This window comes from Cryptomeria japonica, chromosome 4, assembly GCF_030272615.1.
Source record: "Cryptomeria japonica chromosome 4, Sugi_1.0, whole genome shotgun sequence".
Classification (NCBI taxonomy): Eukaryota; Viridiplantae; Streptophyta; class Pinopsida; order Cupressales; family Cupressaceae; genus Cryptomeria; species Cryptomeria japonica.
This window is the reverse complement of record NC_081408.1, coordinates 585945164-585971143: the sequence shown is the minus strand read 5'-3', so window position 1 is coordinate 585971143 and position 25980 is coordinate 585945164. Positions and strand designations below refer to the sequence as shown.

The following is a 25980-nucleotide window of genomic DNA, read 5'->3' as shown; positions in this document are numbered from 1 at the left end:
AACCAAACATCATAATTCTTGATAGGGTATCTCCGAAGCCATGTTCCTATCACGACAACAGACCCTATTGGGTACTCAATACCCTCTCCGTCAATGATTGTGGATGTCAATTTTCTTTTAGGCTTAACACAACGACACAAATAGTAATATGTTCCTTCTTCATTGTTCTCTTCTGCAACAACTGCATACACATGACCTGCATTTTATAAAGTGTTAATTAATACAAAAAAAAAAAGTATGATGTACAACAAAATGAACCAAAAAGAATACTTGCAAAAAAATTAACTCAAAAAATCACCTGAATCCACTAGGTCGGATACATGGTCGAAATCCACTGATGTCTTCATCTAGCTCAATTGTAGTGCTTTGGGAATTTGATATGAATCAATGGGAACCAACGGTCTACAAGACCATTTGTCAACCCACTCTTGTGATTCACATTCTTCCCACAAACAATACATGCATGAAGAGAAAAAACATAAAATCTGTCTCGTATAAATTACCACTGAACTTGAATTTGAACTCATAAATGAGTGCATGTCACTCGATTCTGCAACCGTACAACAATCTAGATAGTTTTCAATGTTAGATTCAGTGATCAACCAAAAATATCTACGAACCATTGACGTACTTGGATTACTTGAACCCATCGTAGACTTACACCATCGCACAATTGTTTCTGCATCTACCAACTCAGCACCACCTTCGTACTTCAATTCTTCCCTAGCTAGGGCTCTTTTCACACATGCTCCTGCACCATCGTGCTCTCCCTTACCATGTCCAGCCTCAGTGAAATTCCAAAAATGTTGTACACCGCTTGCCATATGCATCCTTGTCAACCAATGAAACATCCTTGCATCCTTGAATTGTGCGGTGCAATTATCTGACCATATTAAGTGTCGATTGTATCGTATGTTTCTTTCCCTTAAACTATCATAGAAAACTTTAAAGCATCCTTGTACAAACTCTGATGAAAGAGTACGATCATCACTTATGTAGAAGTGATACTCCCTTACAAACTTTCTATCGTCCTTTGTGCTATCATCTGCATGCATGAATGTTATGTGTACAAAAATAAAAACTTGTGTAGAGTGATAATACATGGATTGCACTTCATTTTGAGGTTGTAGTGTATAATTTTCAGCAAAATAAACTATTGAGACAATGGTGCCAAGAGGAAATGTGTCCTTACATAACTTGAATTTTTCATCTAACCATCAAGTTCTATGTCTATGCATTATGTACTCATAAACTAGTTTCTCTTGAAACATTTTCATAAATTTAGCTACACATATATCATTTTTCACTAGCTCAGATCTCTTCAATTCTTTTTCATCTTTAACTCCATATGTGACTGTCATGTATTTTCCAAAAGAAACTAGTTTCGTACCAATTTCATGTGTTCTCTCCAAATGTACGCATCTTGGTAAACATTGCAAACCACCACATATAGCATAAGAACCTTTCAAACAAGGCATCTTATAATAAATGCAACCATCATGTCTATTACATAGCACACTTGAACTAAATTCTCTTACTGACTTAAGAGGTGCTTGTATATTACATTCTTGCAAAACATCAGAACAAATATGACGAAAAATATCATAATGCATGGAAAATTCAATATGCATCCTACAACAACACATGGTGTGTACATGATTAAACTTAAATTTAAAAAGGTTTTATCATTTCAAAAAATCTTTGAGAAATTCTTATTTGAGGAAACTTTTGAAGGAATCTTTCATAAAATTTAGTTTGAGTCATCCAAATAGTGTTTGGCATGTGGCTCATGATTTGTAGACCCAATTCACCTTCTAACAACATCTCTTTGGTTGGGTGATACTCTTGTGTTGTCATGCCAAAATTTTTCAATTAATGTTTTTAGTGCATCAACAACAAACTTGTCTTTGTATGGTAGTCTACTCGAGAATGCCCAAAGAGAATTATTGTTAGGTTCCTCTATTTGTTCCCACCTCTTTAATTCTTTACTTAATGTTGTTCTACTAACGTTTAATGACTTATTTGTTTTGCTTATCAAACGATCTTTTTTAATTTTCTTGCTCATTATGGTTGATGTAATGACACGTCGAGTAGCATTAGAATCTTTACTATGTGATTTTAAACCAATAGATTGATATGTATCAAATATATTTTTGACAATAGATCTTTCACTGCTATTTTCAGATGATCTTAGGCCTAGAATTTTCATTGTCTCTCTAAAATTCAAATTTTTAATCATTTGAACAATTAATTGATATTTTGTAGTTTGATTTAAGTTTTTAAAATAGTTTTTCCATATTATTTTAACCATTCTCCTACAAGTTAGTTCATTCATTTTATTGGGCATTTACTTCAATATATTCTCATCAATGTCAATTAGATACTTTGGTTTCCTACGAATGATTCTAGGAGGTGTTAACATCGGTGCATTATGTACATTCAATTCATCAAGTAGAGAAGGTGTAATATGTTCAACATTTAATTGATTATTCAATACGGTATCTTCTTCAATTGCATTAGGTTCAAACAGAAAATTATCAAATGTTTCTTCTTCAATTGCATTAGGTGCATTATATTCGTTTGGTAAATCAAATTGAGATGTTGAGGATGACATACCTTCTCCCATTGTTCTTATGTCACACAAATTCTTCATATGCTGCCTTTGTCTTTCCTTTTGAGCCTCTCGTTGTTCCATCGTTCCTCGCTTGTTCTTTCCCATGGTTGATATCGGTTGTCCTAAATAGAATCATATTACATATATATGTAAACAAAAGTTCATAAACAAATAAATAACCATAAATATGCATCTTATCACTATTTTTTGGAATCAAACTATTAAACAATCATAATTCAATCATTTGAAATCATGCAAAAACAAAAAATTCACTTACTTTTATGTATACAACAATGATAGAAGTGTAGACACAGTTCTAGTGGGGCCTTCAACAACCTCAAAAACTTCTTTTGAGGTCGTTGAGGCTCTTGGGCAACTAAAACTATGTCTATAAACCGCGTACACACTATTAGACCATAAAATGTTGACAAGCCCAACGGTATTCTTTTTTCGCATTTTGGACTGATAAGTAGCGCGTACGCACTACTAAGCCTAAAAAATGTTATTGCAGGGTAACTAATAATGGGAATAGTACCCTGTACACACTTATGAGTAATAAGTATTGCGTACGTGCTCCTTTGCCTTAAAAAAGTTATGGCAGGGTAGTGAACTAATAGTTTCACTACCCCGTACGTGCTATTGGTAGTAGAAAAGATGTGAATGAAAAGGGAGGGAGGGAGAGAGAGAGAGGGAGAGGGGGGAGAGTAGGGGGGAGGGAGAGAGGAGGGGGGATGGTGGGAGAGAAGAAGGGGTATGGAGGAAGGAAGAGGGGAGAGAGGGAGAGGGAGAGAGAGAGGGAGAGGGAGAGAGAGAGGGAAGGAGGGAGAGGGAGAGAGAGAGAGAGGGGGGAGGGAAGATGAGATAGGGAGATAGGTAGAGGGAGGGAGAGAGGGAGAGAGGTAGAGGGAGGGAGAGAGGGAGAGAGGTAGAGGGAGGGAGAGAGGGAGAGAGGGAGAGAAGAGGGGGGGTGGGAGAGAAGAAGGGGTATGGAGGAAGGGAGAGGGAGAGGGAGAGGGAGAGAGAGGGAGAGTGAGAGAGAGAGAGGAGGGAGGGAAGGTAGAGAGAGGGAGAGAGGTAGAGGGGAGAGAGAGAGAGAGGTAGAGGGGAGAGAGAGAGAGAGAGAGAGAGAGAGAGAGAGAGAGAGAGAGAGAGAGAGAGAGAGGAGAGAGAGAGAGAGAGAGAGAGAGAGAGAGAGAGAGAGAGGAGGGTGGGAGAGAAGAAGGGGTATGGAGGAAGGGAGAGGGAGAGAAGGAGGGAGAGGGAGAGAGAGGGAGAGAGGGAAAGAAGAGGGGGGGAAGGGAGAGGTAGAGGGAGGGAGAGAGGGAGAGAAGAGGGGGGAGGGAAGGTAGAGAGAGGGAGAGAGGTAGAGGGAGGGAGAGAGAGAGAGAAGAGGGGGGTGGGAGAGAAGAAGGGGTATTGAGGAAGGGAGAGGGAGAGTAGGGGGGAGGGAGGGAGAGGAGAGAGGAGAGGGAGAGAGAGAGAGGGGGTAGGGAGAGGGAGGAAGAGGAGAGGGGAGAGGGAGAGAGAGGGAGAAAGGGAGAGAAGAGGGGGGACGGGAGAGGTAGAGGGAGGGAGAGAAGAGGGGGGAGGGAAGGTAGAGAGAGGGAGAGAGGTAGAGGGAGGGAGAGAGAGAGAGAAGAGGGGGGTGGGAGAGAAGAAGGGGTATGGAGGAAGGGAGAGGGAGAGTAGGGGGGAGGGAGGGAGAGGAGAGGGGAGAGGGAGAGAGAGAGGGAGAGAGAGAGGGAGAGAGAGAGAGGGGAGAGAGGGAGAGAAGAGGGGGGGTGGAGAGAAGAAGGGGTATGGAGGAAGGGAGAGGGAGAGTAGGAGGAGGGAAGGAGAGGAGAGGGGAGAGGTAGAGGGAGAGAGAGGGAGAGGGAGAGAGAGGGAGAGAGAGGGAAGGAGGGAGAGGGAGGGAGGGAGAGGGAGAGAGAGAGAGGGGGGGGAGGGAAGGTAGAGAGAGGGAGAGATGTAGAGGGAGGGAGAGAGGGAGAGAAGAGGGGGGAGGGTGGGAGAGAAGAAGGGGTATGGAGGAAGGGAGAGGGAGAGTAGGGGGGAGGGAGGGAGAGGAGAGGGGAGAGGGAGAGAGAGAGAGGGGGGAGGGAGAGGGAGGGAGAGGAGAGAGGTAGAGAGAGGGAGAGAGGGAGAGAATAGGTGGGAGGGAAGGTGGAGAGAGGGAGAGAGGAGAGAGGTAGAGGGAGGGAGAGAGAGAGAGAGAAGAGGAGGGGTGGGAGAAAAGAAGGGGTATGGAGGAAGGGAGAGGGAGAGAGGGAAGGAGAGGGAAGGAGAGAGAGAGAGAGAGAGAGAGAGAGAGAGAGAGAGAGAGAGGAGAGAGAGAGAGAGAGAGAGAGAGAGAGAGAGAGAGAGAGAGAGAGAGAGAGAGAGAGAGAGAGAGAGAGAGAGAGAGAGAGAAGGTAGAGAGAGGGAGAGGGGGGAGAGTAGGGGGGGAGGGAAAGAGGAAGGGTTTTAAGGGGTCACAGGACACCATATGAACTCTTAGGAAACAATACGACCTCTAATGACACCTAAGGGGTCATATGGTGGGCTAATAAAATGATATATTAAATTTAAAGTTATGAATAGAACATCATACAATGAGACTCTGAGCAAACAAACAATGAGGCTTTGCTAAAAAGCAAGTGTAAGAGCTTGAACTAACCCTAAGAGTACTACCTAAGTTCTTAAACATATGATGCTATTAAATTTACAAGGTTATAAGACTGATCTCGATTGTGACTATTGGAATTACACACTTGATTTCTTTCATGGGTATGTACTGTTCCAAGCTGTTTGAAAGGTGATGATCATCATATACTACCACTGCCATGCATACAACAAACTTTAATTTCTTTAGGTGACAGGTGTTGTGTAACAACATGGGAACTCTCGCATACCCACCACTATCATTCTAGAGGACATCATATGTGTTACTATCCCTCTTTCTCTTCCTACCTGTTGTTTCCTTTGAAAAACATATTGCAGGTACTCTGACTTATCATGTTGCTTTGTTGACACTATTTTCCACATCTGCTCTGCTCATTAAAAACTCATTTGAGAAGAATATTGCTACAGGTTTCCTTTTTTGTCACGGTAATACACTCATGGTTCAATTTCAAGCCCTATTCCTCCTATTCAATATACACACACAAATCCATCAATCATTGAGACTCCAAGCGAACAAACAACGAGGCTTCGCTAAAAAGAAAGTGTAAGAGCTTGACCTAACCCTAAGAGTACTGCCTAAGTTCTAAAACATACGATGCTATTAAATTTTCAAGGTTATAAGACTGATCTTGATTGTGACTATAAGAATTAAACACTTAATTTCTTTCATCGGAATGTACCATTCCAAGCTGTTTGATAAGTGATGATCATCATATACTACCACTGCCATGCAAAAAACAAACTTTAATTTCTTTAGGTGACAGGCGTTATGTAGCAACATGGGAACTCTCGCATACCACCACTATCATTCTACATGACATCATCTATGTTACTCTCCCTCTTTCTCTTCCTACCCATTGTTTCCTTTTGAAAAACATATTGCAGGTACTCTGACTCATCATGTTGCTTTGTTGACACTATTTTTCACCTCTGCTCTACTCATTAAAAACACATTTGAGAAGAATATTGCTACAGGTTTCCTTGTTTGTCACGATAATACACCCGTGGTTCAATTTCAAACCCTATTCCTCCTATTCAATATACACACACAAATCCATCAGTCGATTTTCTTAGGAGAGTATACATGATAAAAATCCAAGAGGAAGTTGCAGACAAGAAATAAATTCACTTACTTCTATAGAAGTGCAGACATTGCAACGGGGTATGGAGAGAGGGAGGGAGAGAAGACGATAAAGAGGGATGGGGTATGGAGAAAGGAGAAGGGGAGAGAGAGAGAGAGAGAGAGAGAGAGAGAGAGAGAGAGACCTTGTATGCGTTTGAGAGAGGGAGACAATACACTTACATGTGTATATATGTTTAATATATTATATATATACATATATTATATGTATATAAATATATTATAGATACAATATCATATTATACACATTATATATTACATATATTATATGTATATACACATATTATATATAGAATATCATATTATACAATAACGCGTACGTGCTGTTTATAGTAAAGGTAGCGCATACGCACTGTTTATAGGGAAAGAAGCACGTATGCGCTGCTTACACTATAAGTACCCCGTACACGCTTTTGACTATTTAGGCTTGGAAATAGGCCTAGATGACAAAGCTACGGTTTGGAAGTTTGATTTCCCTCCATTTCTCTCATTTTTGACGTGTTTTATTTTATCAACTTTGTCATCATCAGGTTTACTCTTCATCAAGTGGGTATTTCTAAAATTGCCACCATATTTTCACCCATCTTCTGAGCTTTCTAACCATATAATTTTTTTTCAATTTGAACAACAATAACATATTATTATTGAATTTCTTTTACCAGTCTCCATAGTTCTCACAGACATAGGTGCACCATTTTTTGAATAACTTTTAATATACTTATCCAAATTTAAAGAACTTTATATATTATTGTAGAGCACTTGATTCTTTACAATTTAAAAAAAAAAATTGTATTTTTGATTTGTTTAGTGCAACTTATGCTTCGCGCACAAACAGGTACCTAATTTTCAGGATGTGCTCGATTGGAAAAATCAAAAAAAAAAATACTCAACAAAAAATTACAAAAAAATACACATATTCTAGTGCTCACTCTTAACTATCTTTCTGCCGAAGGATTTGTCAAAATAATAAATCTAACTATGAATTTTTTGATGCACACGTCAGACACTATGTTATGTTTTTCAGAAAAAATCAGGGTCAGTTTTTCGTGCGCGAAGGATTTTACCCCCTTAATCTTATCCAATTTTGAAAAAAGTTTAGTAGTTTGGAAACTAGATTCAGAGTACTACAATATTTGTTCTTTTATTATCTTCATATCTTGAGTGGATGACTTTCAAATTTTGCCTCCAAGTTCAGGTTCACCTGATTTAAGAAAAAAAGTGTCCACTTATTACCCCCTTTTTGACCACCATCTTTGTGTACTTACCCTTCTGTCAATAGAAGCACATGAAGAAGTCCTTTTGAGGTGGTCTATGGGATTCATCCAAGAGGTATCCTTTAATTAAGGGATTTTCATGGATTGGAAAGAAGAATTGTTCAAGGTGAGGATTTTTCATTGGCCATGAAAGACATTCATGAGAAGGTGAGAGCAACTCTTCACAAGAACACTGAAAAGTACAAAGAGAAAGAAAATGAGAAGAAGAGAGATGTGCAATATAAGGTAGGAGACTTGGTGATGGCACACTTGAAGAAAGAGAGACTTCCTAAGGGGCAACCAACAAGGTTGCTCATGAAGAAGATCGATCCTTGTAGGATTGTACATGAGTTTGGTCCTAATGCCTATGAGATTGAACTTCCTCAAGGCTTAGGAATATCACCCATTTTCAATGTTTTAGATTTATTTTCTTACAAAGGTGATGTTGCAGGTTTGAAATCAAAAGTAGATGAAGGTTGGGTCATAGATCTACCACCTAGCCAACCATTGAGGTTGGAGAGCATCTTGGACACCAAGGTGGTCAAGAAGACTAGAAAGAAGACTTATAAGGAGTATCTTTTAAAATGGAGTGGCCTACCTAATGAATATTCCATGTGGATGTTAAGAGATGATATTAAAAATCATGGACATTGTGCTACAAACCTCATTCCTCAAGAGACTTGAGTTTTCTATGCCCCCAGGGAGTATGGTGTAGGACAACCTTGTAGGCTTTGAAGACCATTTGAGTAATGAAGGCTTTTATAAGTGTTTGTATGTTACTTGAATTTTTTTGAGTTGTAATAAGGTCTTTCAAGACCATTCATTTTGTTTTGATTAGCCATGTAAGGCTTTGATGCCATTTTGTAGTGTGAGTTTCTTAGGACAAGTATTTGGTCAACCATGGTCAAATGACATCTAAAATGCCTAAATGAGGCAAGAATTGTATTTTGGCTTAGATGTGGCCTATTTGCAATGTTTATGGTGTGTCTTAATAGGTTACATAGGCAAAAGTCATAGATTGTCAAGTTTGTGTAAAGTTGTCAAGTTTGGATGACAACTTTTGTTGTCAATTTGTAACTAATCTCCCTCGAATGGCTACCTAATTAAAATTTCAGTTGGATTTGGTTGGGGAGGTAGGAGAAAAATTTCTTAAGTACTTGGAGTTCAAGGAGAAAGGATTGATGAATTTTGATGAAGTTGTGGATGTAAATAGTGATCAGATTCAATAAAACACTCAAAAATTTACTATAACAGTGCCTTGTACGGACTCCATGTGCAGAATAAATCATTTAATTGAATAGGAATATGTTTTGATGTTCATTTTTATTTGATTTGGTAGGAAATTACTGATAAACAAGTGAGATATTTGCATTTTTGTGACAGGCGGTCTGAAAACCCTCCAAAACCAAGGTTTCCGAGGAAACGCTTTCTTAACCCCTCCTCTGGCCAAATTGGCTCAAAATATGGGGAATGGTAGGGGAGACAATTTATTTTAATATTTCCAAATTTTCTAAGTGGGCCATTGAACTGGGGGATTTTGGGATCAAGCTCTAAGCTAGGCATCCTCATGTGACTAGTCGATTTTGACTGTTAAAAATCGTGCAACAACAGAACCAAGAGTGGTGGACTTTATATAATGGTGGATTTGGTGTTTTGGGATGTGTGTAAACCTTTCCCATCTATTTTTGTCATTGGATCAATCCATTGGTGTGTTCTTTCTTTGTAAAAGTTGCCTAAAAGCACTATTAGGCCTCTTGTAGTAGCAGTGTTTGACTTAGTCAATGCAAGAGTTGGGGTCTGATTTTTGGAAGTGTTTTGTGTCACCAATGGAGGAATAAAAATGTTTCAAGAGTTTGTGGTATCATTAGGATGATTTCTAATTTGTTTCTTAAAAGTTCAAAACAGTGCTACAAGGAATAGGTGTCTTGTAGACAACAAGTCACTTGGATTTGAACCTGTACAAACAACAGGGTGTGTTGTCTTGGTTGTGGTCAACATCTCTAGGGTTGGACAAGATTTTATATAGGGTCCATACTTTCTCTGCAATGGTGGATGTGTCATAATCCAAATTGGTCATTGGTGACTACATGAGAGTTGGTGTCAAGGAGAGACTTGATGTGAGAAGTTGCATCTCAATGAGCTGTTTAGGTATCAATATGGGCTCCATTGAACAAAGGGAAGTGTAGAAGTGTCATGACATGTTGTCAAAAGGGTTTTCCAAGACTATGAATGTTGAGACCTGAATTGAGGGTCTTGTAGAGTGAGTTTGTGTGAGAAGTCTTTGTTCCTTGGGGCTCTCCATCACTTCCCCTTGCTTAAAAATACTGTGAAAGGAAGTAACCCTAAACCTAATTTTGTTAATAACCCTAAACTTGATTCTATTAATGCCACTAAACCTAATTCTATTAATGCCCCCCACATGCCTACGACTACTAATGGTTCTATTATTAACCCCATTTCTATTGTTTTGAATAATGATACTCTATGAATGCCTCCCTTGGTTGTTCATTCTGACCACTTTGTTGTTCCATCAAATTCAATTCTAATAACTTTTTGATTAATAAAATTGATGTTTTTAGTGTTGAAATTAGAAAATCCAACTTTCTCTTGCGAACATTCATCCCCCTATCAACCCCTCAGGTCCCAGAGATCCACCCTCTCGTGAGAATACCAACCCCCCTAAGCACAAAACACTCAATGCACAATAGCTCATTATTGGGAAATTAAAGAATTCGACTGATACCATACTAAGGGTTCAAAATATCATTGATTCTAGTATAAAGATGAATAATAACTATGATAATATGAAGGATGGAGAGTCGACTCAGACTCTCCTAGACTCCCCTACCAGTGATAGGATCAATTCCCTTTCGAGTAATTCTCCTAACCCTTTTGGATAACAGACAAAGCCTAAATGGGATGTGTCAGGATTGGACTCCTATGTAAGCTCAGATAGAGAAAGTGGTAAAGTATTTGATGAGCTTGATAAGGCCGTTTAATGTTGGCAAGAAGACCCATGAATTTGTAGATTATTATCAAGGTAGATCTTTGACCCAAATTCCCCATGGTACTCCCCGCCTCCTTCAAACTTGGCCAGATGTTCAGGAGAGATTTAGAAGTGCCCAGCAAGAGCATTGAACTTATCACTAGTAGTGAAGTGCTCGAGAGGATGTGGATGATAAGGCCATCAAATGGGCTATAGTCCCTTTCAAGGGAGATCCCAATAAGGACCTTGTTGAGGAAGCCATGAAGGAATATGGGATTAGGAAGGCAAAAATGAAAGAAGGGAATCAGAAAGCCTAATTTAAAAAGAATAAAAATAACACTTCCCATTTGGGGGGTGATAAGATCTTTGAATTTAAGAGGAGAGCGGGGAGACCTAGTGGATCCTCTACTTCTGTACAAGAGCTAAAGGCTCCTAAAGGTCAATTGCCCAAATTCTATGATAGCTTCAAGACACCCATAGAAATTGCTCTGTAGTTTTCTATAGAATTGAAACTTACGTCATGTAATGTAAGGGGGCTTGAGTCCCTAGATAGAAAGTATGCTGTGAGAAGATTTTTAAAAAGTTATAAGCATATTGACATCCTCCTTCAAGAGTTAAAAGTTGTTGATTATTGGCTAGGCATCAATTTAAAATGTATTTGGAGGGAAGCAAAATGCTTCACCACTAAACATGATAAAGGTAAGGTGGAGCAACCATTCTATTGAGTAATAGATGGAGCAAATTTGTTTCTAGATGGGGTTGTTCACCTTGCAATAGGCTTGTGTGGGTAACATTGAAATATAAAGAGTTGGAGTTTGGGGTATACTATATATGCATCCAATGATCATAAGAAAATAATTGATCTCTAGAAATGGATCTATCATCTTGAATAGATTTTGTGGATCCTCAGGGGGGACTTTAACATGGTAGAGAGCCCTATTGATAAGGCTAGAGTAAATTAGTTTGAGTAGAAAGCAGATGAAATATTTTTCTGGAATAGGATGTTAAGTAAACTTAGATTCATGGATCCCTTGGTAGGAAGAAATAAAGATACCCAAGCTATCTGGTTTATATGGTGCAACTTCCAGCAAGGGAATAAGAGAAAATATAGCAGATTGGATAGATTCTATCTCAATAAGGATTTTTTCAGGACCAAGAAGGACCCTGGTGGTAGTAGTGTAAGAGTCACCCCTTATACCCTCTTTGATCACCATCCTGTCCAAACTATGGTTTCCCATAGTGACCCCCCTCGAAGGCTTCATAATAAGAATGAAGCATTTTCTCTCAAAACCAATGTGTTCAGTGAAGAAGAGATGAAATAGGTTGTCTATATTATAAGATAGCTTAATAAGCAAATCATTAAACATAATAGTTCCATTGATGGCTCGAACCAAAATGTAAATAGCTAGAAGATACTATTTCAAATGTTGGGGAAGAAAAAAGATAAGGACTATAGGAGGGAGGAAACTGAGGCTCATCTCAAGCTCTTGAGGGAAAAGGAAGACATTGAGGCTCATCTCAAGCTCTAGTGCTATGGACACCCTATGTCAAGCCAAAGATACACTTAGAAAAATACAAAATGTGAGGATTCAAGGAGCAAGGACTAAAGCTAGAAAAAATTGTTTGGAGCATGGAGATAAGGGATCCAAGTACTTCTTCTATCTTCTAAAAAATAAGGAAGTTGAAGACAACATCGACAACATTTGGGAGAATGGTGAAAGCATTATGGAGAAAACATATATTTTTAAGGATTTTGCTAAGTTCAACGGTTATTTTCTTCAGAAGATAATGACCTCAACAAGGAAATGGTGACAGCATATATCAGTGACATTATACCGAAGAAAACTAGTAGAGAAGACTCTGAAATGCTCAATAGAAAACTTTCCTTGGAGGAGATTAAGGGGTCCATTTTGACACTCAACAATGATAAAGCGCATGGGCCTAATGGGTTATGGATTGAATTCTAAAAGAACTGTATTGACTTGATATGTGAGGATTTTATTTCAGTGTACAAGGAGGAAATAAATAGGGGGTCCCTAGGAGATGAAATAAATAAAGGACTCATTAAGTTGATCCCTAAAGAAGGTGATAGATCACTAATCAAGAACTGGCAACCAATCACATTATCATAAACATAATCAAAGGACACTTAGTTGGAATGAAGTTATTCATGAATATGATGTGCCCATTACCCACAAGAAGACATATATAGTTCTTAGGGAGGCATGCGCCCCTCTTATTCTTCTGAAACCATGCATTGTGAACAACTCCAGATGTGTTTCTTAAAGGTGGCGTGATGGATCTTTTTTACCTACCACTAAAGCCAAATCCATACACAAATTCCTTGCAAATGATGACATTGTTTTGTCTCATGTTAATGCCTATTGGAATATGAACCAAGATGCACTCTTTTGGCAGAAAGTGTTTGATACCCTATGGTTCAGGCCAATTGAACCAAACAAAAAAAAAGATATTTCTTTTGGCATCTCATCCTCTAGAAACTCCCTACCAAGAAGCCTAATGGAGAGACCAACATCTATTCCTTCTGCAAACTACCCAAATCCATTAATCACATTTTTTTAATTGTCTATTTGCTAAAGAAGTTTGGAATATATTTGGTATCAACATTGGCACTAATATTGTTAAATAAAATAGTGAACTTCTTTTAGATGAAATTAAATAAAATAAGAAGTGTTTTTAGACAAGTAAACAATCTTTATAATTATATCTATATGAAAATGAAATCATACACATAATTAGATCACGAGTGTATGAAGATGAAATCTGCATATTTAGAGCTCACTAGAGGATATGAAGAACTTATATAATTGGTATCACTAATATTTTAAACAACTTGATAACAAAGCTTCATAATTATCTATATGAAAATGAAATCATACATATAATTAGGTTATGAGAGTATGACGATGGAATCTTCATATTGTAAAGCTCACTAGAGGGTATGAAGAGCTTATATAATTGGTATCACTAATATTTTAAACAACTTGATAACAAAGCTTTCTAATTATCTATACAATAAAGAAATCATACATATAATTAGATCACGAGAATATTAAGATAGAATCTTCACTAATATTTTAAACAAATTAATAACAAAGTTTCATAATTATCTATACAATAAAGAAGTCATACATATAATTAGATCACGAAAATATGAAGATGAACCTTAACTAAAATTTTAAACAACGTAATAACAAATCTTCATAATTATCTATACAATAAAGAGATCATGCATATATACATATAATTAGGTCAGGAGAGTATGAAGATTAAGGGCAGGTAGACAGCCTCAGGGCAGGACAGGCGAGAAGTTCATCCCTCCTGGGCGTGGTACCTCCAAAGACTTCTGTCATATCCAAATCTCCTTCCACGGTCCACTCAAAACAGTGAACGAGCTGAGCCAACATAAGGTTAACGGTTACACTAGCCATGGGTACCCCTGGGCATCCTCTCCTTCCTACTCCAAATGGCAACATATCAAAATACTCTATGTCTCTCACAAAATCAATATTTTTACCCAGAAATCTCTCCGGCCTGAATTCCAGAGGATCTTCCCACAAGGATGGGTCTCTTCCGATAGCCCAAGCATTGTTCATGAGCCTGGTTCTCTCAGGAATGAAGTATCCCCCAACTGTACAATCTTGGGTCGATTCGTGTGGAAGCAGGAACGGTGCCGCTGGATATAACCTCAGTGTCTCCTTCAACACACACTGCACGTACTCCATGCTTGCTATATTACGCTCACTTACAACCCTCTCTCTGCCTACAACTGAATCGATTTCCTCTCGCATTTTCTTGGCCACTCTAGGGTGTCTAATAATCTCACTCATTGCCCAATCTGACGTAGTAGTCGTCGTCTCAATTCCAGCCAAGTACATACCCTGTAAAATTTATACATTTTTTTTCAAAACTACCAGTTAAATAGAAAAAGATAAACAACGGGGATTGTATTTTGAATAAGAAGAGAATACTTACAAAAACAATGGCTTTGATGTTTTCTTTTGTGATTGGCATTCCATCAAGGCTCTCCATTTCCAAGAGAAGGTCAATGATATCCTTCGTATCAGAGTCTTGTTCCAACTCCTCCTGCAACTTCGCCTTGCGCTGCTGGTGCTCCTCTACTATTTTACTTACCACTTGGTCGAAGGACTCGTGTACCTTTTTCATGCGCCTCTTCACTCCTTGCAAGTCCATCCAGTCTAAGTAAGGAATGAAGTCTCCGATATTGATAAGTCCTATCGTAGCTGCCGCCTCTGCAGCCATCTTCTTTATCTCTTCGCCATGACCACCCAGATGAGTATCACCGTGAAATGAAATTTTGGTACAGGAAAGGATTCGCCACATAACAGCCTGCCCAAACGATGAAAACAAGTTGGTGACATTAACAGGCTTCCTACCCTGCCCAGACATCTCCCACACTGAACGAACAATGACAAGCATTTCTTCCTCTCGTACGTATCTGAAGGAATCGATCCTTCTGGTATTCAGCAATTCTGCCACGCACAGCTTCCTTATGTGCCTCCAATAAGGCCCATAAGGAGCAAACGCCATGTCCTTGTAATTATAAGCAAGGTATTTCCCCGCAGCACAAAGAGGTCGGCTTGCAAAAACTAAATCGTGGGTTTTCAAGAACTCCTTTGCCATGGCAGAAGAGGAAACCACAACAGTGGGAACAGAACCCAATTTCAACATCATAATGGGCCCATATTTCTTAGCAAGTGCATGAAGATCGCGATGAGGAAGCTTTCTCAGTTGGTTCAGATTTCCTATAATAGGCCATGAAAACGGTCCTGGGGGTAATCTCGATCCCAGTGTATTCTTCCTTTTCACGCTAAATCTAAGCAAAACCCACAAGAAAATTATGAGTGAACACAGTGTAGCTGTTGCTGGAGCATAAGCACCGCCTCTAGCTATAATTAGTGAGTCCGAAGATTCAGGAAAGCCCGTAGAAGCCATATTGAGCAAAGATATAGGAAGTCCTTTCTGTGTCTCCAATTTATACTAGTGTTGGCATTTTTATTTTCTTTTTTCTTTTTCTTTCTTTTGTCTTTCTCTTCTCTCTCTCTTTCTTTCTTTCTTTCTTTCTTCTTTTTTTTTTTAAATTGGGGAATGAATACATATTTGTCTTAAAAGTGAATATACAAAAATATGCATTTTTTAAACAGAAATTTAAATTTTACAGCTAAAATAGAAGGAGATAAATGTTTTTTTCGAATTATTAAATAAGAAATTCAATGGAAGATTATAGAATTGATGTTTAGATTGTTAATTTTATGCATTGATTGGCTAAATTAATTAAAAAATTTGAATTGAATTGACGCAATAGTATCGTGTGTTGGTCTAAATACGAGAACAATGTTAGTTAACTAGCCCTTTAATAATTTTAGGAATTTAACAATGACACAACTAAAAGCTAAAAGTGGGAGAAGAGAAATAAACAGACAACATATAATATAACATGTTAAAACTTGGCAAAGAAATGGACCTAGCTCTAAAGCACACCCAAATGTTTTACTACTCCAAAACTAGATTCAATACAATAGGAGTTGTAGTGCTTCATAAGGGAGCTATATTTTGAATCTAGAGAAAATCTAGTATCATAATTGTTTATAAAGTTGACCATAAAATCTTCATATTGAGATCCTTGAACATATTGCAAATGAGACCTAAGAAATCCTTAATGGTTTGATACCAAAACCATTAACCAATATTTGGACTAAATAATCCAAGTACAATCTATGTGCATCTTTCAAAGAGTAACTTCTCTAAGATTATATTGTAACTTATTAGCTAATTGGTTGAGCCCTAAGACCAATAGGAATCTAAGTAACTTCCAAGCACTCCATGTATGTGTGATATCTATTCTTAAACATAACTAACAATAGTCACTCAAAGATTCTAGTCGCACGCTACCTAGTAACCTCATATTCATTGACTTCTTATAAGTCACAAGATTAATCACCCAAGATAGAGAGTGCTAACAATGAAAATTTAAGATTTCATCAAGTGGGACATACTTTTTCATGGGAGTACATTATTTTTTAAATATTACAAACACTAAATAATTCATATAGACATAGGATTTGTAAGATGTAGAACTCCCAATCCCTTAGTCTTAATAGGGGGATCTATATTTTGAATGATGTTATCTTTTTATACAACACTCTTGAGTACAATTGAAAATGTTTCAAACTTAAGTCAACCCACAACAAGAAGTTGGGAGGGGTGATATGAACCTATTTTAAAATTTAAAATTTAAAAAATTGAAAATGATTTATGTTGCAAAATCAAACTAAAGAATATAATTAGTTAGAAATAAAAATTAATTCTTAAATATAAAAAAAAATCAAACAAACAAACTCTTGATATTAAAATATACCACTAATATAATAATATAAATTATATCACTAATATGATAATATAATTAAAAACCATTTTATTTGAAATAAACTGTAAAGAAATAGAAATTATGTCATATCAATTTATTCCAACATTTCCCATAGGCCAAGAAGTTGCTCCTAAATGTGATAAATCAACACAATAAATATAACATATTTAATGTTTAAATAATTTTAAAATAATTGTGAAATAGAAATTATGTCATATCAATTTATTCCAACATTTCCCACAAGACAAAAGTTGCTCCTAAATGTGATAAATCAACACAATAAATATAGCATGTTTAATGTTTAAATAATTTTAAAATAATTGTGAAATATAAATTATGTCATATCAATTTATTCCAACATTTCCCACAAGACAAAAAGTTGCTCCTAAATGTGATAAATCAACATAATAAATATAACATATTTAATGTTTAAATAATTTTAAAATAATTACATACCAAAAGAAAAGTTTAATGATAACTATCATAATAATTTTAAATTAAATATATATTAATTTTTCTTATTTAAATGATTCTAGGAGATATTTTTGAATCTTATTTATATTTTGAAGAAAGTGATGTATACTCAAAGAACAATACTCACCATTACCTTTCCCATTCACATGATTTTTTTAAGTTTTGTATAACTATTGAAAATCAATAATGAAACAATAATATATAATATATAATAATAATATGCAATGACAAGAGGCAACATTGTATGGACCACCATTCTCTCCAAGGATATACACCATCCTTTAGGCCACTGGAATATTTATTGTCATATATAACCAATGCATCTTATCAAATGATTTTTTTAATTTATATTAATATAAAATAACATTAAAAAAATAATAATGACGAAAGAAATGACATTATATAGATATTGGAGATCCGATTTGAATATGACGGAAGCCTTAGGATCATTTTTCAAATGCTCTCTATTTCCTTTAGTCGATCACTCCTATAATGTATATTCGTGATAATAGTTATTTAAACTCTTTAGTCACCTATTCCAATAAATGGAAGAATATTATATTCAAATGACAAGTTTTTTAATTTTAATTGTTTGACATATTATTAGAATTATTTTTTATGGTATAATTATTTATATTATTCTTTTTATAAATAAGAATGCATCATTACATTATATAAATATTGGAGATCCGATTTGAATATGACGGAAGCCTTTGGATCATTTTTCAAATGCTCTCTATTTCCTTTAGTCGATAACTCCTATAATGTATATTCGTGATAATAGTTATTTAAACTCTTTAGTCACCTATTCCAATAAATGGAAGAATATTATATTCAAATGACAAGTTTTTTAATTTTAATTGTTTGACGTATTATTAGAATTATTTTTTATGGTATAATTATTTATATTATTATTTTTCTATAAATAAGAATGCATCATTACATTTTTTATGTTATAATTATTTATATTATTCTTTTTATAAATAAGAATGCATCATTATATGTGTATTAAATATTTTATTATAAAAACAATGAATTTGTTTTTTATTGATATCAATCTTAAGAGAAAATGACAAAAAGTAAAAGATGTGGCAAAAAATGTGAAAAAAATCATATGAGAAAAAAATGATATTCAATCTAATTAAATAAATCTAACCCTTGAACTCTCGAACATCTTCATGATGGATTACAAAGTGTGATCCAAAGCATTGAAGCAAATAATAAACACAATCTAATCTAGAAAGACCAACAAGAACTAAATAAATCTAGTGAGCTCTTTTTATAAGTGAAAGAATAATTATCTATTTTAATGATTTATTTATGTGAGATTTCATAATCAACTTTTTTATCAGGAAATTGACAATATTTTTATTTAATTGTTTAATGCATTTTTAAATTAATATTTATTCGATATCAATCTTAAGAGAAAGTGACAAAATGTAGAAGATCTAATGAAAGATGTGAAATTTTTTTTATGGAGAAAAGCTAAATCCAATCAACATAAAAGAGATTGGAAAGAAGGAAATACGATATATGTAGGCTTTTTCAGTGCACAATACAATAAACTATAGCTCAAAGGAGACAACAAATTATTTTGTGTAACAATAAGAAACTAAGAACATAAGATTTTTTCTTGATTTCCCTTGATCTAGTATTTCTTTTTGGCCATTGGTTTTTCAGATAATGCCTTTCAAATGATGGAGGATAGAGACAAGATCCTAACAAGGGGTCCATTGTTCATGGTGAGATTAGGAATATATCTTTGAGCTAAATCCAATCAACATAAAAGAGATTAGAAATAAGGAAATACGATATATGTAGGCTTTTTCAGTGCACAATACAATAAACTATAGCTCAAAGGAGACAATGAAGTATTTTGTGTAACAATAAGAAACTAAGAACTGTAAGAATTTTTCTTGATTTCCCTTGATCTAGTATTTCTTTTTGGCCATTGGTTTTTAAGATAATGCCTTTCAAATGATGGAGGATAGAGACAAGATCCTAACAAGGGGTCCATTGTTCATGGTGAGATTAGGAATATATCTTTGAACCTAGCATCCAAGATTTAATCTAGAAAAGCAACTTGTTAAGGAGTAAACCCACAATTTAGTGAGTCCCTGACTAGAGCCTATTATATGCAATTGCATGATATATTATATGTGATAGTTTATGTCTTAGAGTGATAATAAATGTGTTCTTTTAATATCTTGTCCAATAATTAATAATAATGTGACATAAATTAATATTATTTTGATATAAATTTTAAGAGGAAATGAAAAAAAATACAGCACAAAAATAAAGATGTGAAAAAATTCATGAGGAAAAAACAAATCCATCAAATTAAATAATTCTAGTGAGATCTTCTAGTAAGAGGAAGAATAATATTAATTTCTATGATAGAGGTTAGATTTTAAAATCAAATTGATAATAAAAAAAATGTCAAGGTTTATATTTAATTGTTTATTATTTTATTCAAATTAATATTAAGTTTATATAAATTTGATAAGACAAAATGATAAAATCTAGAAGATATGATGAAAGATGTGAAAAAATCATATTAGAAGGGTTAAATCCAATCAACATAAAAGAGTTTCAAAGAAATAATTGGTAAAATTTCCAATGCAAAATAAAATAAAATAGAGCTCAAAGGAGAGATCCAAGTAATTTGTATAACGACAATAAACTAAGAACTTAGGATTTATCTTGATTTCCCTTGACACGGTACTCTTTTTCTTGGCCTTTGGAATTTTAGAGTCCGCCTTTCAAACAATGGAGGATAGAGACAAGAGCTTAATAATCCTAAGAAGGGGTTCATGCTTCATGGTGAGATTAGGATTATAACTTAGAGCTACTATCCAAGTTTTAATCTAGACAAGTAGCTTGTCAAGGAAACCCTCTACAAATATAAACCTATAAAATCTTTATTAAGCTTTGGTCAAGGGATATCTTCCAAGAACTAATAATTTTACTAGGATAATGTATTTATGGCTCCTTAACCACATAAGAGAGAAAATTGGTAACATGTACATGGATATTTTTAACAAATGATCAAGCAAGTCAGTTAAGTGGGTTGTGAAATTAAGCTCTTCCTTAGGATCATTAATTTAGGATTATAATTATGTTCTTGTTGATATAATATAATAATTATTATCTAAAGTTAGCCCAAAAACCAAAAAATGTATTTTATGAATGAAAAATACTTTTAGATCCCTTATACTAGAGCATAAATCATCAAAATATGTACTCTTGAGAATATTCAAACTTGAATTTTGGTAGAATAGAGACTTTCACCAAACATTGGTGAAGAAGGGACAATAATCAATAAACAAAAGTCTTCCTCCCTATTGTCTATTAAGATTTAATCCAATGACATGGAATAGTGATACTTTACTAAAGAAGATGCTATAAGTGATTCTCTCTATATGGAAGAATCAAGTAAGAATAACATAAAGTTTGATAATGTTTAGAAAAGGTTGTTAGTGTCAAAGGTGTTGGTCAGTTCTATAATTGATGTCAAGGTACCTAAAAGAATGCAATTATTGTCATATCTATGTCTATGAATTTGAGTTTTAGGACATGAAAGCATAGTAACAATTTGTGTTGATGATATCTATTGTAAAATTTTTTTTATCATCTTGCATATACTACTACTAATTAAGGTGATCCAAAAAGGGTTTACAAAATGTTCTGAGGTCTATTCCAAAAACAATGTGTTTACATTGGAGATTTGTTATGCTCCACATTCTATCGCAATCCAGTGTTATGAAATTTGTTTTTGAACCAAATAAAAATTTCTCGTGGTGTACCAAATTCTAGTGTCTCGAGGATTGAGTTTCAATAGGCAAAATGTTAGAAGTGAAAATGTCGTCACTATTCAATTGACTAACTTAATAGTGTTGTTCTTGATTGATCCACTAGAGGATTGTGATATGTGCTTATTGGGACAAAGGTAAAAAAGTTAACTTAAATATTATGACTACAATTGTGATATGTAAATTCAATGTGTACCTATGTCAATCTAGGGATTAAAACTTGTAAAAAGCATCACAGATATATGCTTAAGGGATGAAAATAGAAAGTCAGGAAATAATGAAACACCCCTAAAAATCACAGGAGCCTTAAAAGTGAAAATATGGTTTAAGATCTCTATTCTTACTTATATGATAGAACTACTACAAGAACAACAATAATTTATTACACTTGAAAAAAAACAATCTATGATGATCCACAATGTACATCCATAGTTTTAGTATAATCCAATCTAAGAATCTTAGTATGACAAAGTACTATTGGATGAATTAGTAAATAATCTAGTATTTCATGATCAAATTATTAAAAAAAAACACCAAACCATACTCACAATTAATGCATAAATAACTCAACTCAATCAATAATATAAATAAGAAGCACAATGTAATATAAAGTGCAACATGAATACACACATTAATGAAGCAACAAAAATCATAGAAATCACTAGCATTCTAAAAAGTGATCCTTGTCTCCTCAATCCACTAGGTGATGAAACAAAGAAATTGTTTCCATGTTGGGTTGATCACATAAGAATTTTTAATCATTTAAGAAAAACTTGATACAAACTACAATGTCGTCCTTTACAAACTACAATGTAATTGTTAACATAAAATTTTGGCGACTGGCAACAAATATAAAACAACATTTTCATAACAAAAGATAAATTTAGGAGACAGGAAGATCTTTGGTCCTCTCCTCCACACAACTAGCAAGTGCATCCTTATCACCAATTCTTCTCCTTAAATTGATCTTTTTACTAACCAACAAAATAGATTAGTTCTGTTGCAATTTGATAATACAAGGTATTTTTTATCCTTTTAAATGTATTAAATATTTTCTCTTTTTTTATGGCAATTAGTGATAAGAAGGCTAATTGGAAGACAATGGAAATGGACATAAGAGATAACATAGAAACTCAAAATATGACATATTTCTTTCCCATTAGTCCTCATTGGAGATGGCATGTGGATAGCCATTGAGATTAGATATGTCTACACTGGGTAATGCATAGCTTGCCATTTCATCTGGAGTAATGTGTGAGATTTTGGACTTGGACTATTACATGTCAACAACAATCAATTATGTAAATTAGTTCATATACCTATATCCACAAGACCCCTATTCCTTAACTATAGTTGCGACTTTTTTCAAACCTAATTTGAAGGAGGCCTTAGTCTCCATATTGTGTTGATTGACAAACAACAAATTGTCCTTAAATATTTGAACTAACAACAACATCCAAACACTCTTCTCCATTGAAAATAGATTTCCCCTTTCAATAAACTAATAAAAACAAAAAGAAACACAATTGGCTGTCCAAAAAGGTGGTAATAAAGTTGAAATAAAAATTATCCCCCAAATCTAGAGCAAATCTAAAATGAATTATTTATTATAGAACACATATGAATACATAGAGACCATATGAGCATGTCAAAAAATACATTGGTACATCCTCAACCCTATTCCAACTTGATAGATGCACACTTAGATATTTAAGATAAATGGATACACCGTTAGCAAATAGTTGTGAGAAATATTACACTTCAACCTTGTTTCACTATTCAGGTCTAGTGCCTGCACAATCTGAGAGGACAATACAATAGTGAAACAAGTTTGTATAACTTTGTGCAAATTATTTAGTTTTTATCTGACAATGAAAATGTTAAAAAAGAAATTTAAATAATTTCTTTAATAAAATAATCTTTTTATTAGAATATATGAAAAATAATAATGATAAAATTGTTAAAATATTTTATATTAATTTAATTAAAATAAGATATTTTAAAGAAATATTATTTAAATTTAAAAAATAGAAGAAATTATATTACATTTTTTCCAATGTAAAATTTCTATATAAAAAAGTAGTGTAAAAAGAGACCTTTTAACTTAGTCTATCTAGATGCTCTTAAATTTAAAACTATATTTTTCATCATCTTATGAAACATGTGTATTTTTTTTCTTATTTGATCTTACAATTAATATTACTACTATTAAATATATATACTCTCATGTCCTCTAGTTACCTACTTCTATAATTTATAAAGACACTGTAAACAATAAACAATATAAAAACAATACAAAATTTCATATGAATTGACCTTATTAAAGTGAAGTCTATAAAGATCCTTCCCAAGATCTTTCCATTGAATTTTTTTAATCATGTTCAATAATCAATAAATAAAATACTACTACTAAATGATATTATTAAATAGAAAATTCATTGGTACATAAAAGTCAAATCAAACCAGAAAAAAATATTGTCCAAAAGGAAAAGAACGTCCCAGCTGTTCGAAGCACGTGTTCTTGACAAAAGAGAGGCGAACAAAATTGGAGACGCAGAAAGAATATCCTCCAGCTTTGCTCAATTATAAAATGGAGAACACAGAAACACTTTCCCACATCTTTGCTCAATATGGCTTCACCTTTGGACTCAATAAGTATAACAAGAGATGGTGCTTATGCTCCAGCAATAGCTACAATGTGTTCACTGGTAATTTTCTCGTGGGTTTTGCATAGATTTAGCGTGCAAACGAAGAATACATTGGGATTGAGATTGCCCCCGGGACCGTTTGCATGGCCCATTATTGGAAATCTGAACCAAGGAATAAATATGGGCCCATTATGATGTTGAAATTGGGATCTGTTCGTACTGTTGTGGTTTCTTCATCTGCCATGGCAAAAGAGTTCTTGAAAACCCACGATTTAGTCTTTGCAAGCCGACCTCTTTGTGCTGCGGGGAAATACCTTGCTTATAATTACAAGGACATTGCATTGGCTCCTTACGGGCCTTACTGGAGGCACATGAGGAAGCTGTGCGTGGCGGAATTGCTGAATGCTAAAAGGATCGAGTCTTTCAGTTGTGTACGAGAGGAAGAAATGCTTCTCACTGTTCGTTCAGTGTGGGAGATTTCTAGGCAGGGTGAGAAACTTGTAAATCTCACCAACTTGTTTTCATCGTTTGCGCAGGAAGTGATGTGGCGGATGCTATCTGGTACTAAACTTTCTTCTCGGAGTGAATCTCAAATGGGTGTAAATGGCGAAGAGATAAAGAAGATGGCATCAGAGGTGACAGCTACGGTAGGAGCTGTCAATATCGGGGATTTCATTCCTTACTTAGACTGGATGGACTTGCAAGGCGTGAAACGGCGGCTGAAAAAGGTACACAATTCAATCGCCCTAGTGATAAAGAAAATAATAGAGGAACACCAGCAGCGTAGGATAAAGTTGCACAAGGACAAGGAGAAGGGGAAGGAGAAGGTTGCAGCTGAAGGCCTCATTGACGTGCTCTTAGAAATGGACAGCCTCGATGGAAGGGCAATCACAAGGGAAAACATTGAAGCCATTGTTTTTGTATGTATTCACTTTTTATCTAAAATAAAATCCTTTATATTACTTCTTTCAAGTTTGTTGGAAGTTCTGTTTTTTTTTGAGCTTGATCTAACAGGGCTGTATAAATTCTACAGGATATGTTCTTGGGTGGAGTTGAAACGACGTCTACTACGTTAGAATGGGCAATGAGTGAGATTCTTAGAAACCCCAGCGTGGCCAAGAAAATGCAAGAGGAAATAGAATCAGTGGTCGGCAGAGAGAGGACTGTAAGTGAGCGTGACATAGGAAGCATGGAGTACGAGCAGTGTGTGGTGAAGGAGACGCTGAGGTTATATCCGGCGTTACCCTTGCTTCTTCCGCACGAATCCACACAAGATTGTGCAGTTGGGGGATACTTCATTCCTCAGAGAACCAGGCTCATCGTCAATGCTTGGGATATTGGAAGAGACCCATCCTTGTGGGAAGATCCTCTGGAATTCAAGCCAGAGAGATTTATGGGTAAAAATATTGATGTTGTGAGAGACAAAGAGTATTTTGATATGTTGCCATTTGGAACAGGAAGGAGAGGATGTCCAGGGGCAGCCTTGGCTGATGTAACCGTAAATCTTGTATTGGCTCAGCTGATTCATTGCTTTGAGTGGAGCGTGGAAGGAGATCTGGATATGACGGAAGTCTTTGGAGCCAGCACGCCCAGGAGTGTTCACCTTCTGGCTCGTCCTTCCTTAAGGCTATTTACCTGCCCTTGAATTTAAGTAGAGTGCTTCAATATTAGTGATACTAGTTATATAAGCTGTTCATGCCCTCTAGTGAGAAGATTCCATCTTCGTACTCTTGTGACCTAATAATGTATAAGCTGAGAAGAATCCATCTTCAGACTCTTAGTGACCTAATTATGTGTATGATTTCTTTTCATCATAGATAACTATGATACTTTATTATGAATATATTTTTGTTGTTATTATTTTCAAATCTCGTTGTATTATTGTTTTGTGTTTATTTCAGGTGTAAGACCATCCATTTTGTTTATCAATATAAATATTATCTTTGTAGTTAATGATAATTTTTTTTTTAATTTATAATTTA

At 35.2% G+C, this 25980-nt stretch overlaps 2 protein-coding genes across 2 annotated transcripts; one reads left to right on the top strand and one right to left on the bottom strand.

Annotated features, from left to right (window-relative positions):
• Positions 1-13945: 13945 nt before the first annotated feature.
• LOC131076252 (cytochrome P450 750A1-like) lies at positions 13946-15632 on the bottom strand. Its single transcript, XM_058013328.2, has 2 exons — positions 14652-15632; positions 13946-14557 (listed from the first exon to the last, which is right to left on the bottom strand). The coding sequence occupies exons 1-2, from the start codon at positions 15630-15632 to the stop codon at positions 13946-13948; spliced, it is 1593 nt and encodes a 530-aa protein (XP_057869311.1).
• Positions 15633-24141: 8509 nt separating this feature from the next.
• Positions 24142-25643, top strand: LOC131076251 (cytochrome P450 750A1-like). The gene is made up of 2 exons (XM_058013327.1): positions 24142-24918; positions 25032-25643. The coding sequence occupies exons 1-2, from the start codon at positions 24142-24144 to the stop codon at positions 25641-25643; spliced, it is 1389 nt and encodes a 462-aa protein (XP_057869310.1).
• Positions 25644-25980: the final 337 nt, after the last annotated feature.